The sequence below is a fragment of the Myodes glareolus genome, chromosome 8, assembly GCF_982192425.1.
Source record: "Myodes glareolus chromosome 8, mMyoGla1.1, whole genome shotgun sequence".
In the NCBI taxonomy this organism is placed as follows: Eukaryota; Metazoa; Chordata; class Mammalia; order Rodentia; family Cricetidae; genus Myodes; species Myodes glareolus.
Window position 1 is genome coordinate 98,282,284 of NC_142033.1, and position 15,620 is coordinate 98,297,903.

General features: G+C 42.1%; 1 protein-coding gene across 5 annotated transcripts in view; it reads left to right on the plus strand.

The window, feature by feature from the left end:
- Positions 1-11,134: 11,134 nt before the first annotated feature.
- Ccdc88a (coiled-coil and HOOK domain protein 88A) overlaps positions 11,135-15,620 on the plus strand; it is a 152,370-nt gene continuing 147,884 nt past the window's right edge. For 2 of the 5 annotated variants that reach the window (XM_085692313.2, XM_085692314.2), the window contains exons 1-2: positions 11,135-11,906; positions 12,003-12,103. In XM_085692313.2, coding sequence (XP_085548439.1) covers positions 11,844-11,906; positions 12,003-12,103 — 164 coding nt within the window. In that variant the 5' untranslated portion in view covers positions 11,135-11,843. The remainder of the gene's footprint in view (positions 11,907-12,002; positions 12,104-15,620) is intronic. The other 3 variants (XM_085692315.2, XM_085692316.2, XR_015002849.2) reach the window with 2 other exon arrangements.

Below are 15,620 nucleotides of genomic sequence, written 5' to 3' on the forward strand. Positions count from 1 at the left end.
GGATCCCCCTCGGACTGTTCAGACACCCTGGCTACACGCTAGACTGGCATCACAGCTGACGTCTGTGGACCTGCTTCTACAGGTTCCGGAAACAGCAAATGTTACTATAAGATTGCTTTTAGACTCCTTGGAACTTCTTGGTAAATTTTAATTTCCTTGAGACTTAAGTGGCCAGTATTCCAGAAGACAGCGGTGCTTCAATGTAGATACATGATATCAGGTTACTTGGAGTTTTTCAGAAATCTGAGTAACATCAGGTCATTTGATTTGTAAACCAGGTGGGATTCTACTTTCCTGCGTCTCCCGAGACAGAGATGATCTATAAAGTGTGTGTGCTCAGTCTATTCAATAACCAGCTCCAGTCTCGGTGAGGCCGGTCTGCTGAAGTTAGCTTTTCAGGGTGGAGTAAGGGGAGAGGGAAGCATTCCTTACGATTCCACCTCAGACAGGATCACACGGATGTCGAAAACACATGATATATATATAAAGAAAAGCAGACACAGACAATATTTTCTCAAGGTGCTCGCCGCTCTACCGTCTGCCACATTTGCAGCTGGTTAAAAAAGAAAGAAGGAAAGAAATCAGTTTGCCAGGGTTTACTCTTACAAAAAGAACCATGTTGATTTTGCCAGTTCTATGTAACCTGATATGCCTTTTGCAAATTGAGTAAGAGGAAAAAGCTTTCCCATTTGTGCTCCAGGAAAAAATGTGGCCATTGTCCTTCTGACCCTTGTCATGTGAGTGTGTGCGTGTAAGTGTGTGTGCGTGTGCGTGTGTGTGTGTGTTCAACTGTAAGTTAGCTAGGATCTTAGTAAACAAAAGAGGCTGAGATAACTTATTAATTCAGAACAGCCACACTTAAGAGCATATCTGCGGCCAGCACAGTATCAATGATATGCCATCACATGGCTTAAAATAAAAGGAAGGTGTGATTTAAAGTTAACACTAGGCAGCCCCTGGAGTCAAAGTATACGCAGTGCAGAACCTGGCAGCCTGTGTACTCTACTTCTTCACAAGAGGTTTGTACACATCTGCAAAAAGCAAAATTTGCTCATAAATTTTCTTCTTCCTCATTTAGAAATAAGACCCTCTCTTGAATGATATACTTCCAAGTACAGATTTACTTGATGATTAGAAAAAAATAAGTATATTTGCTGGAGAGATTGTCTACCATCTCAGTCAATATTGCAGCTACCTATTGTATTGCTTGCATAACTTTGAAGAGACTGGTTGAGTTTTATGAAATATAAGTAAAGGAGAGACTGGAGATATGGATCAGTCGCTAGGAACACTGGCTTTTCCTCCAAAGGACCTGCGCTCAATTCCCAGCTTCAGCACGGAGGTTCACAACCATCTGTAACTCCAGTCCCAGGGAATTCAACACCCTTTTCCAGCATCTGCTAGAACCACCAGGCATGCCAATGGTTCACGGGCATAACTGCAAGCAAAATAGTCATACACATTTAAAAGGTTTTTTAAACATAAGTAAAAGATATAGATTCAAATTTCTTACTGATTTTTTATTAAATGGAATGATGAATAACTTCAGCTGGGTATACATTCTGACTGAGTGGCTGGTTTTTGCTAAATGTGGGGACACATGGAAGAGAATCACTAGCAATGTGTTCCACGCTCAAGTTAACCTTACTTTGTTATTTTCATTTTCAAACAATATCTCTTTATAAATTATATTTTGTGCTACTTAAAAATTATCCAAATAAAAGCTATGAAAATTGATCACTGTAGCAAATATAATCGTCCAGTTGACACAGAACTATGAATGAGATACTAAAGGATATTGGTGCTGAGTATTTGTCTATAAAAAATAAGTTAAGCTGGATACAATGGTGCACATTTTAATTCCAGCACTGGGGTGGCAGAAGCAGGCAGATCAAGGCCAGCATGGCTGTATAGTGAGATCCTGTCTTCGCATAAAGTTGGTCACTACTGTGCATTAATTATTGCAGACATCAAATGATATACCAAGCTTAGAGCTGTTAACATCCCTAATCTTCATGATAGTCTACCAATGGTTAAGCTTCTGCAAGCCGGAGAGATGGCTCACTAATTAAGAGCACTGGCTGCTCTTGCAGAGGACCTGAATTGGATTCCCAGCACCCACATGGTGGTTCACCGGCAACAGTAATTCCAGTTCCAGGGGACCCAATGCCCTCTTCTGAACTTCACAGGCACCAGGTTCACAGGCACGTGGTTCACAGACACACATTGAGGTAAAACACTCTCATACCCATAAAAAATAAAAACAAGGAAATATTTTTAAAAAGAAGTCAAAACCTCTGTTAGTTTGAGAAGCTATGACACTTGGTATGTCAGGAAATCTGTAGACCTGGCTCTGGTTGTTACCCAAAGTTATATTGGGCAGTTCTATGCTATATAGTTTTTTCTTGGAGATTTTCATTCCATTGCCTGCTGTCTGTGTCCATAAACTGACCTCTGCCAACTGCACTGTCTGCAGTGTTTTCCTCTATGCGTCCCAGAAGGCAAGAAAGGGCACACTGACAAGCACAGAGCCCCTGTTAGCCCCTGTTAGCCCCAGGGAAGCACGGTGAGAAACGTACGGACAGAAAGACTGGGCTATTTGCTTAGTCTCTGAGTCATGATTACAGAGTGATTCCATGCTTTCTGGGTGCAATTCCAGTCCAGGGGGCTCTTTTCTAGGCCACCAGTGGTTTCAGGGTTCTAGTAACAGTTTCTTCCTCTCGTTCCCTCAGACTTAGGTAAAGAAGTTTCCCACTGTCGCTCATTACTGGGTAAGTTTCTCACTAGTGTTCCCACATCTCCCGAATACGCTTTTATTAAATTCTCCTCGGCTAAACACCTTGAATAGTCCCTGCAGTTCCAAACAGAGCCCAAGGAGATGGGGCGGGGGCGGGAGAGCGGGCTGGGGGAGTCTTTCTGCACGAAGGGAAAAGTATGTTGTCACAGCTTCATTGCCACCATTGCTGGGCTTGCAGTCACCTCTGGGTGTGTTTCTGAAGCTTTAGCTAGGAAGGACCAGCCACCTTGACTGTGGATAACAGGATCCTGATGTTAGGGTCCCAAACGGAATAAAAGGGGAAGAGGAGGAAGCTTGAACACCTGTTGGTTTCCTGACCATCCCCTGTCTGCAATCCCCCGACACACTGTGACCTATTGTCCTTCTCAGACTCTCAGACGTAGCCTAAATAAATCTTTCTTCCTTTAATTTGTTTCTGCCAGGTAGGTTCCTCCTGGCATGAGAAAAACTAATACCAGTGATAATGGGACTGAAAATTGAAAGTTGTTTGAACTGTATCTGAAGCGCTTGAGGCATGGAATTCAGCTTCCAAGCAACTCGTGTAGCTCTGGAAAATACACAATATTGAAGGTTAATTTAGTTGTTTGGAAAGCTAACTAGTAAGTTAGGGAATTGTCAACCCTGTTTCTTTTCTTTGCATTTAAGCATTCAAATAAGTTAGAGGTTGACAAACTATTTATTGGGAACCAAACCTCGATCCACCACCTCTCCTTGTAAGTAGAGTTTAGCTATTCCTACTCTTTGTGTTGCAGTGGTGGAGTCGAACAGCCGCAACATAGACCTATGGACCACAAAGTCTCAAATATTTACCATAAGGCCTTTACAGAGAAAGGTTACAAACCTCTGAACCGACTGAATGATCTACTTGTCATTTCTTTTCTCCTTATTTAGACTCAGTCCTCTCTGTGTCTTTTACAGTCAATATATTTGTCTTACACACATGCTCATAGTAGGAAGTGACCATAGAGAAAGACAGGGTGCACTGGCAAATACACAATTCACTTCCGATTGTACTTTAAACTCAGAATGCATTTTGAACATTTTTTTTAAAGACTTACTATTTTAATTTAACATGACTGTAGAAATTTACATCTGATATTTAGAATTTGTTCTAAATTCACACTTAAACCACACTTAAACCATAGCCATTGGAGCCATTGGAGTGGGTATACCTTCGCATTTCTTTTTTTTTTTTTTTTTTTTTTTTTTTTTTTGTAAAATTTATTTATTACATATACAATATTCTGTCTGTGTGTATGTCTGCAGGCCAGACCTCATTAGAGATGGTTGTGAGCCACCATATGGTTGCCGGGAATTGAACTCAGGACCTTTGGAAGAGCAGGCAATGCTCTTAACCACTGAGCCATCTCTCCAGCCCCTCGCATTTCTTTTTTAATTAAAAAAAATTAGTATGTTTTTAATTGAAATAGGATTGCATCATTTTCTCCCTTCCTTCCCTCCCTCTAGCCCCCTTTGCCTCTCAGACACCCTCCCCCAAAGACCTACTGTGTCTCATTCCTGGGAGAGGCTAATTCTTCTCACCATAGTCATTATTTGCTTGTAGTTTTTGTTAGGGGCAAGATCCCACCCAAACGTTTTTGTGTTAGTATATCTACTGATATTGCTATTGTTCAGGTAATTGTTTATATAGCCATTTCTAGTAGAGACTTTCACAACAGACTTCCTGATGCTCTGTCTAACCATCTTTACACTCCCTCTTCCAAGATGTTCCCTGGTCCACAGATGCAGGAGCTATGGCATAGATGTATCCACTGTGTTGGGACCTCCCATGTTGCACTGCTCTCTGGATTGTGTCCCGTTATGGTTTTCTGTGATGTAAAGAGAGGTTTCTTTGATGAGAGTTGTTAGCTAGGCTTACCCAGGAAAGGTGGCTTGCACAGAGAAAGTGGTCACAGACTGTGGTCTTTGAACTTCTTTGGAGCCTCTGTGGAGCTGGAGAGATGACTCGGTGGTCAAGAGCACATGCTGCACTCGTGGAGGACCTGGGTTCGGTTCCCAACATGCACACGGTAGCTTACAGCCTCTGTAACACCAGTTCTACAGTAGCTAGTGCTGAGGGTACCAGGCACACAAGCGACGTGCAGGAAGGTGAACCGCACACATAAAATAAAAATAAAGATTTTTAAAAGCCTCTGAATGTGTCTCCTTTGTTAAAGCCCTTTTTCATTTAGAGCAAAGGTGATGATGGAATTTCTTACGAAAACAGCCAACTTATGTGCAGAATGCATTCTGAAATAAACATTAGTAGATTATAAAACATTTTTAGGAGATGTTTGTCAAAATGGTGAAAAATGGAAATGACTGGGCCCAGCGGACTGTAGTATCATCTCCTGGGCAGGAGCTGAGGGGGAGGCCAGATCCTCCTGCCTCCACCAGCGAAATTGTAGACCTTCCTCCTTTCAAGTCTAAGCAGGAGAACCGATGGAGCCCAGCCGTGTAAGATGAGATCCCATTTCCAAACAAAACAAAACAAAAGAAAACAAAAAAACAATACACATACTTTGGTAGTTTGAATGTAATTGGCTCCCATAATCTCACAGGGCGTGGCACTATTAGGAGGTGTGACTTGGCCAGAGTAAGTATGGCCTTGCTGAAGGAAGTGTGTCACTATGGGGTTGGGCTTTGAGTTCTCAGTTCCTAAGCCCAGACTCAGTGGCCCACAGCTCTTTCCTGCTGCCTGCAGATGAAGCTGTAGAACTCTCAGCTCCATCTCCAGCGCCATGTCTGCCTGCATGCTGCCATGTTCCCCGTCACGATGATAATGGACTGGACTAGAAGTCTGAAACCAGAAGCTGCCGCCTCAGTAAAATGAGTTGCCTGTAAGTGTTGTCGTGGTTATGGTGTCTCTTCACAGCAATAGAAACCACAGCAAAGACACATACGGAAGCTAAGAATAATTTGGGTGTTGAGAAGCATAATTCTATTACATATTGACTTGAGAAAAATAAAAGATTACATGATGCCTATGTATGCGTTTAAGGTTTCGTTTGGAAAAACTTGCACAGACTTGGGTAAAGGCTTTCTTGAGGGATTTTTTTTTTATGAATTCAATGTTCTGGGGCAAATAGTTTAGTCTTTAAAATTTGCTTGAAACAATAAATCTCTAGCTAATGTCTCTCCAAGGTCATGAGCTAATTACAAAAGCTGCCAGAAGCTGCTTGCTATGAGCCTCTTATGATATGGACTTTAAATATCCCCCAAAGACCTATATGCTAGAGGACTGGCTGTCAATGTATGCTGCTTTTAAAACCTAGGACCTGTGAGCGGGATCAGCAGGTAAGGGTGCTTTCAGGCAAGGCTCCCAACCTAAATAATAGCTCCAGGGCTCATATGGTGGAAGGAGAGAATCCACTTCTACAAGTTATCGTATACACACACACACACACACACACACACACACACACACACACACATACACACACAATCAAATGTACATCTACTCCTAACACAAAATAAAAGGTTCGTTTTTTTTGTTTTTGTTTTTGAGGGGCTGGGATAGGGAGAGATTGAGACACGGTCTCACTATGGCTTGTAACTCACTATGTAGATCAGGCTGGCCTCAAACTCATAGAAATCTGTCTGTCTCTGCCTCTGGGGTGCTGGGATTAAGAACATGTGCCTTGTAAAATTAATAAGTTTTAAATAGAGAGAGATCAGAACCTTTAGGAATTGAGACCTTATGGGGAAAGCAAGGTCCTGTGCCCTAGGAGGGGCTATGGTGCCCTGGGGACTTTCTTTCCCTGGTTTTTGTGCCTAGCCTTGAGGCGATCAATTTGTTTTCCCTTGTCTCCCTATGTTCAGCCCCCACTAAGACCTCAGAACAATTGAACGAAGCAACCATGGACTGAATCCTCTGAGCTTATGAATAAAAATAAGCTTTTCTTCATTTTTAGTGGATTGTTTCAGATATTTTGTTTTTGTTTTTCTGAAGAATAACTTTTTTATTTGCTAAGAAGGTAATTTTGATTTTTTTTAATGTTTTTTGAGATAAGTGTTTGCTATATAACCCAGGAGAGTCTGGGCCTTGCTATGTAGCCCAGTCTGGTATTGATTTGATGATCTTCTGGCCTCAGGCTTATTATTGGGAATTTAAACTGGTCAGCTGAATTGAGAGAAGATGCTTTGGCCTACTAATGGAGGTGCCCATCACTGAGAAGGTGACTCTAGACTTAGGAGGCAAAGACAAACAAAGCAGAGTCACTTAGGAGAAGGCATGTGCCATTCACTTGCCAGGCATGTGCCATTCAGAGCAATTTACAGAAATAAAGTGGGGATTACTTACGATGTAGCCACAAAAGGTGAGTGCTCCATTTGCCTGTGGTAGAAGAGGTGACATTGCCTGTCATGGAGAGGTGACAATTGAATCTCAGAGGATGGATAGGAGTTTGCCTGGTTGACAGGCAATCTGAAGCGGGTGTCGTGGCCCCGGTGCATGGAATGTGACATTGAATCGGAGACGGTTCACTTTGGAGCACAGAACTGGGGCTCTGGGGAAGAACAGCTGATACTTGATGGAAAGAAGGACCCCTCCTTTCTTCTCTGCTATTTCTTGTTTTAGCAGTCAAGTCACTGGTCTAAGCAGATGCCCAGCACACTATGGAAACAGTATCCCCTCTTTACAACTGAGAGAACTGTGCCCAAAGAAGTTAGACAGCGTGCTTGGTTTTGATCTTTCTCTTTCAACACTGTGTTGGATAGCTATGACCGTATCGCACATATGCTATTAGTTGAGCCTGAAAACTTATTTCTTCCATCGAGGAGCTCTTGAAAAAGTCTACAAGAGATCGGATTTCTCCTCTTTCTTTCCCTGTCCTTCCGCCTTTCTTCTGTCTTCCCTTTCCCCCTTTCTTCTCACTCTCTCTCCCCTTCCTATCTCTTGATCACTTCCTCTCTTTCTTTCTTTGGCAGGTCATAATATGCTACCCAAGATTGCCATAAACTCACTTCTGGACTCAAGTGATCTTGCAGCCTTAACCACTCAGGCAGTGGAGACTACAGACATAGCTACCATGCCAAACTGGAGGGTGGATGTGCTGCTGATATAAACCTTCTTCTCGGGAGGCAATGACATTATTCTGCTTTAGAAAACTTTACTGAGATATAGTTTATATCCTACACAATTAATTCATTTAAGGTCTACAATCCAATGACTTTTAAACATACTTACACAGTTATATGTCTATTACTGAAAAATATTTTCTGATATTTAATTTTCTAAGAAGAAACCGTGTACCTGCCCACTTAGACACCCCCTTTCCAGCCCTGGGCAGCCACTAATCTTCTGTGGGACTCTACAGTGCTTTGTCTTATGAGCATTTGCATAAAGGGATCATACACTATGTTGTCATTTGTGCCTGGCTCCTCACTTAACACAGCCCTCTAGGTTCATCCAGGACATAGCTAGCACCTCTCACTACTTCATACTGTTTGTTTACAAAAGAGTTGGGTTCCATTCTTATATTCCCTTCTCAACGGACATTTCAGATATTTCTACTCTGTGGTGGGTGTTAAATAACAGTACCATTTTACTGTTTATAAATATGGTCATTTCTCCAAATCTGTACTTAAAATATTTGTCCCCAAGGAGGTTGTTTGGAGGCAAGTCTGTTACTTCCTGCAGTATATATCAAAATACACTCTGGTTGTGGTAGGTAGGGAAGCTCCTGGTATATAGCTTATGTTATAGATGTGTAAAATGTGGTGGGGACTCAGTTATAATACATAGGATGGACCTTTCTGTAATGACTTCTCAATGGCGCACTCCAATCATTTGTACTGAAGACTTAAACTCTAATCAGACCAAGTTTTTTCTCATGTCTTTTCCTGTTAGATTTACTATTTTGAGAAAGTATAGATGGAAACATGTCTTCAAAATACAAAACTGAAGAAATTTAAAGAAGTCTTTACAAATATCTTCCTAATTGAAAGGAAAGAAAACTTTTGAATCTAATTGTACAGGACGTTGTAATTCAAAGACCCTTAAATGGTGCATAATGCACAATCCCTCTTCTGCCAGACAGAGAAGTTTCCTGATTGCACTCTTGAGATATTATAAAGCATTTCTAAGGCTGCTGTTAAACTAAAGAATGGCAAATTGGGAGGGTTTCAAATAAGTTCCTGCAGACCTCAGTCTGGTCTAAAGTTTCCTGTTTTTACAATTAACTCCTCATGTTTCTTTGTGTGTGTGTGTGTGTGTGTGTGTGTGTGTGTGTGTGTAACCTAAAGATAGACCAGGAAGCATCTGGACCCTCTGGTTCCAGAGGTGAATCCAGACTTTAGTGCAGGATAGGTTGGATACTTCATGGGTTTTCACTTTTAAGTGCGGCAGCTCAGCCTGTCTTAGAAGAACCCAAGTATAGGTAGGGATACTTTTGCCTCATCAGGCTTCTGAGGGATTATGAAGAGAAGTCAAAATGTCAGACGTTGGTGTTCCTGAAAGTTAAGCTTCCACCTTGGTGCCAACTCTCCCGCTACATTTCGCTTACCAAATAAAGAACTGTGATTAAGAACGAGTCAGCAAGAACAAAAGGGAAAGATTGCTTGCAACCAGGATGACTCAAGATTTGTGTATAGGCCAGGGAAATTCAAGACTGTGTTCTGTACCACATGAATGCATTCTAATTTGAATTAAGATGATTTTGGAAGGGTGTTTATTCCCAGATTCTCCAAAAGCAAGGTATTTCTTCCTGTAACTGAACTCAAGTAAAAGCTGTGATATTTCAAACGTTTGGTAAAGATTTCACGTTTGGGGGAATAATGATGGAAAGACCACCCCTCATAGTAGCAAAGCATTTACTATGAACTGCCACTTCATCGAACCTTATTACCTTTCTTGCTTTACATATGAAGGCAACGAAGTACAGAAAGGCTCAGTAACGTGTCTAGTGAGTCTTTCCACCAGAGGTCCTGGAGTCCTTCAGGCTCCAAGGAATTGTGCTGATCAATCCAATATATGATAAAGCATTTTTTTACTGATATTAAAATATGAGGGCTGGAGAGACAGCCCAGCAGTTAAGAGCACTGGCTGCTCACGCAGAGGATTAGGGCTTGATTCCCAGCACCCATATATTGAATCAGAGCTGCCTCTGACCCCTGTTTCAGGGGATCTGATGCCCTGTTCTGACCTCCACAGGGACCAAGCATGTATGTGGCGAACAGACATACATAAAAGGCAAATCATTCATATAATAAAAGTAAAATAAAGATAAAATACAAATATGAAAATAGATACAAAAGTATGCATCATTAAAAAATAAAATATGAGCAGTCAAAGTAGATAAGTACATGTAAATACCATGCAAACACGGAATGCATTGTAAAACTCACAATACTATATTGCTTTGGAAAAAAAGTGTTTTATACTCCATTTTATCCTGGGTACAACTTGGATATGAGAAGGAATAACGTTTAGACATTAGGAAGAATAACATCTAATTTGCTAGGGAACTGTTTTATTTTGATGCGCCCACTAGTGCATAACATAAATGACTTTTGACAAATGTTTGTCACACAGCTTGGATGGCTTCCAAACACTTTCTCTTGTGGCTCTTAGTTTTGGATATTTTTCGATGACCAACCAATCCAAAAACAATGCCTGAATCACGGTAGCTCCCGTCAGGAAATGCCATATTGAAAGGAAGCTTTGATTACTCAAAAACCTACATTTCACTTGAACTTTCAAGACTATTCTTGTTTAAAGGACGGACTTTTATTTTCTTTGGGTTTTTTTTTGGGGGGGGACAAAGTCAACCCCCTCTTCTACCCCCCCCCCCCCATGCGCCTTTGCTTTTTGCTGCAGTTTTCCTATTCCTCTTCGCGGGCGAGAATGCATGTTTAACCGAGCAAATCAAAGTGTCCAAAAGAGGATGCCTGCATCCATCCTGTTTAAAAGAGATGGGTTTCGTTCCCTTTCCTTCGCACATCAAAGAAGGCACTCCGGGAGGAAATAAACCATAATTAGGCATGAGCGAGCAGGCAGGCAGACCCCCTTCCTCAGCCTAGCCCATCCCCGCCCCCTGGGCCCTGGCAACCGTCCGGAGCGCGGGCGCGACGCGGTCCAGCGCCGCAGCTGCAGCCCTTCGCGCCCGCGCGCGCGCCCGCCCCGCGCGCTCCCCAACACGCCGCCAGAACCTGGGCGGCGGCGGGCCGGCCGGGGGCGCGCGCTTGGGGGCGCGCTCATGCAGCGGTTTTCTTCTCCCACAATCCAGAGGCAGAGGCGCGGAGGGCGGGGAGTCGGCGGAAGGATATCGGCGCGGAGGGAGCGGCGCGCTCGGCCGGCCGGCGGCGGGTGCGGGTGTGCTGCGGCACTGCGGTTCTGAGGCCGTTACCCCAGCTCCTCTAGAGGACGGCGGAGGAGGCTGGAGCGCGGCGGCGGCGGCGGAGCGCCCGGGTGTCGCTGAGGCACCAGAGGCTGGCGGGGCTCCCGCGGCCGGACGGTCAGGGACACGCAGCGGAGCCCTCGGCCCCGGGCAGGGCAAGGGGGCTGAGGCGAGCGCGAGACCGCAGAGGGATGGTGAGCGCCCGGCGAGGGGCGAGCCGCGCCTGAGAAGGCGAGGGCAGGCTGCGGGCGGACGCTCCTGACGCCCGTGCCCTCCGGCCACTGGAACGCCCAGAGCCGCTCGCCTAGGTCCAGCCCGGCCGTCCCGCAGCCTCCGCGGCGCGCGCGATTCATCGGCGGCCGCTGCGCTGAACGGCTCCCTCCGGGAGCGGGGCCACCTTGACGGGCTTTTTGTCTCGTGCCCCGGCCGCTCTTCGCGTCCTCCTCCTCCAGATGCCTTTCTTCTGCCCCTCCTCTCCGGGTGCAGACACTGCCAGCGCCGGCTGCGGCTCTGCGCGGGATTTGGGCTCGTTTTCCCTGGGGGGTTGTGAGGAGCGAGAGTCCTTCCCCCTCTTCGATGGGATTTTCCTGCCTTGCCGAAATGGACTTTCATTGATTTCGTCTTACTTCTACGTTTAGTGACCAATTCCCTAGGCGTTTTTGTGGTACTTCCCTTTTTCCTCCCCGCCCGAATATATAATCTGTAAAATGGAGAACGAAATCTTTACTCCCCTTCTGGAGCAGTTCATGACCAGCCCCTTGGTCACTTGGGTAAGTAGGATGTCCTTTATTGTGTATTTTGCTGTGTTATTTGCGGCTGCGGAGATGGAGGTGGGCGTTAACGTCGTGATAATCCTTGTGTTCTAGGTTAAAACGTTTGGACCTCTGGCTGCAGGAAATGGGACCAACCTGGATGAATATGTGGCTTTGGTGGATGGGGTATTCTTGAACCAGGTCATGCTCCAAATGTAAGTGTTTTTTTATTCTCTCGCTAACTTATTTTCTGTGAAAAATAACATACTTTGAACTTAGATTTCACGTCTTAAACCCTTAATTTGGTTCTTTGGCCAGAAAACAAACAAACAAACAAAAAAACCCAGGTAGTTTAATTGGATCTTGGAAGGAAGTGTCCATCCTGCTTATTAACCAAGTAGTTTAACCTCCTGAAATTGAGAAACTAAATCTTTCACTCTGCCAGTCCTGTCTGTATTGTCATTTATTGTCTGAAGTGCTGAAATTCAAACCACATTGTGTTATCTTTGGTAATTTGGTAAAATGACGGAGACAGAGAAATCTTGTCTACGAAAGGAAAAAGACTTAAATGTGAAGTTATGTGCAAAGGTGTTTTCTTATTAACCTTTTAAATCTCAGAATAACTGATTCAAAAATTGAAACTGGTGAAGTAACATTTCAGCAGTGAAAAATTCAGTTAACATTGCTGATTGGTCAAGAAGACTTCTGTAGCCAGCGATTTAAATATCTAAGTTTGATTAGATGACTTACCGTGTTATTGATGAGTTATTAAATTGCTTAATATTTGGGGAATTATTTAAAAAATTATTTAAAGATATTTTGAGGTTTATGTAAATAACTGAATCCATGAGAGCTGGGTTAATTAAGTCTTTTGTTTGTCGTGTTGAGTTTCTGCTAAGAAGAAATGTGCCTTTAGAGATAGAAATTGAGTGTTGGAAGCGTATTAGTACCTAGATCAAAGAAGTCAAAGTGACTCCATTTTATCGTTCTGGTATTGTGGCACAGGTGCACTGTAAGTACTTCAGTGCTTATCGTTGCTGGTATTACAGTTGAGTTTGGACACTTCTTTCTTAATAGAGTCTCATTACAAGAGTAATCTTGCAACTTTGGATTTGAAGATATTTTTGTCATATATGTGAAAATTGATGCAGTATAAATACTTGTTATTTAAATTCATATTCTGTTAATTTTGCACATGTCAGTTCTGTATTTTCCTGAAAATTATTTTTCTTTCTAGATTTGTGCTGGTTAGTTTTTTGTCATCTTGACACAAGGGTCATCAGGGAAGAGGGGACCTCAGTTGAGATTTTAAACGACTCTGTCCTTTTCGCATGTAGGCAAGTCTCTGGGGGCATTTTCTTGGTTGCTTGAGGTGCGACGACCCACCCCACTGCTGGCAGTTCCATCCCTGGGCAGGTGGTCAGTTGTATGAGAAAGGTTTGAGGGGGACAGTGAACACATTTCTTCATGGTCTGTGCTTCAGTTCCTACCTCCAGCTCCTGCCGTGATGTTTTCAGTCATGAACTGTTACCTGGAAGGAAGAGGAAATAAACTCATTCCTCCCCAAGCTGCTTTTGGTCATGTATTTAGCACAGCAGTAGACAGCAAACAAGGACGAGTTTAGAATTCAAATGCATAAGCCTATTTCAGTGCTAACCTCTGCGTCCTCGGAGGTTCAGTGCTGTTTTTCGTGTGTGTGTGACCCTACAGGAAAGACTGTTGTTTTTAGACCTTTTCCAAGAAAAGAAAAGAACATTTGTGTGCAGGCACTTAAATGTGTGAGTTAACTAAAAATGTATGTATATTTCTTCCTTAGAAAGGAAAACCAAGTGTAGTCATTTTCAGGATCAGCATGGTCTTAGCAGATATTTCTGGAATTACTTTTTGTTGGAAGTAGCCTACCATTTCCTACGCAGAATGATAGCGTTCTGTAATACTGTGTTAGGAATGGAAGCCACTACAATAGATAACCACAGTTTCCCTTATGTCCCTTTATCTGCTTAATTTTAGGGAGGAAAATTGGATTTTTTTTGTGCTGAAATCCTACCAAAAATAGGAATATACATTAATTTTTCACCTTAAGGTTTTTTATTTAATATTTTTGTTTTGTTTTTTTGAACTTAGTACTTGGGTGAAGAGTTAAAAACATAGTAGCTGCTTTCACTTTGAGTTCACACTTTCATTTAAAAAAAAATATATATATGTGTGTATATATGTATGTATGTATATTGAAAATAGTGACGTTCCAAAAGAATAGTTGCTAGGTCCTCCCTAGCGCCTTGGGAGGGGACTAGCTGCTTTCTAAACCTCAGATCTACTTCTGTGTTTTCAGTTCCACCTCTCAGTTTCTCTGATTTTTAGTGTCCTAATTCTGTTCTGAATGACCTATATAAGGAAAATAAAAGGAATAGAACTATTCTTTGCTTTCTTAAAAGAATAGTTTATTAAAATTGGGTCAACACAAGTATATTTCAGTGGTAGAGCAACAAAATACCTTATTACTGTTTTGTTTATTTGTTTTTAGGTACAGAGTCTTAGCTTTCCCTGGCTATATAGATCAGGCTGGTCTGGAGCTCTTAGAGAGCCACCTGCCTCTCCTTACAGGTTCTGGGATTAAATACATGTCTCATCACAATTGATTATTTTTATGAACTATATTTTGCCAATGGTTAGAAATTGTGCTACAGAGTTTATTCAGTTGGCTGCATGACATAATGAACTCTATTAAAGTGCCATTTGAAACTCTGTGCCATGAAAGGATAGTTAACCTAAAGATGAGCCTTAATTAAAAACATTTCTAGATCACGTTTGATTATAGAATTTGTGAGCAAGAATCCTTTGTAAATGAAATGGTGTATTTTTCTTTGTGTTCTTTATACTTGAAGTTTGTTGAGCTTGGATCTGTGGGTTTCATTTTTATCAGATTTGGAAAAAAATGAAGACTATATATATATGTATATATGTATATATATATGTATACATACATACATATATATACACACACACACATATATATATATAGTGTGTGTGTGTGTGTGTGTGTGCGCACGCGCGCGCGTGCGTGCGCACCTAAACTTACTTGTCTTTCCTCCTTTGGAAGCCCAGTTACGTGTATATTAGGTTCCTAGATGTGTTTTAAAGCTTATTGAGAGGTTCATGGGTGTGTTGTTGTTTTTTTTTTCTTTGAGTAATCTGTTGTGGTATCTGTGAATATTTTCTATTATGTTTACTCCTACCCAGCATATATTTCATTTTAGACATAGTTTGCTCTGTGGAAACTTGCCATTATACCTTCCATGTTCAGGTTTTTCAGTTTTATCTCTTTAAATTTTTAAACATTGGATATAGTTAGTTGTCTTATTGCCCATAAAAACTAATTGTTTCATTTCATTTAGTTGGTTTTGATTGAGTTTTCTCCTCAGTATGAATTATATTTCTTTGCTTTTGTATCCTGGTGATTTTTATTTGATATCAAATATTTGAAATTCTATCTTCTTGTTGGATATTGGATATTTTATTATTCCACAAAATACATATATTTTGAACTTTATTCTGGGATGTATTTGAGTTATTCAGAAACAGTTTTATCCTTTCAGAATTTGCATTTAATTAATTAATTGATTATTTTGGGACAGGGTCTCTTTATATAGCCCTGACTTTCCTAGAACTTACTGAATAGACCAGGCTGGTCTTACAGAGATCTGCCTCCCAAGTACTAGAATCAAAAGTGTG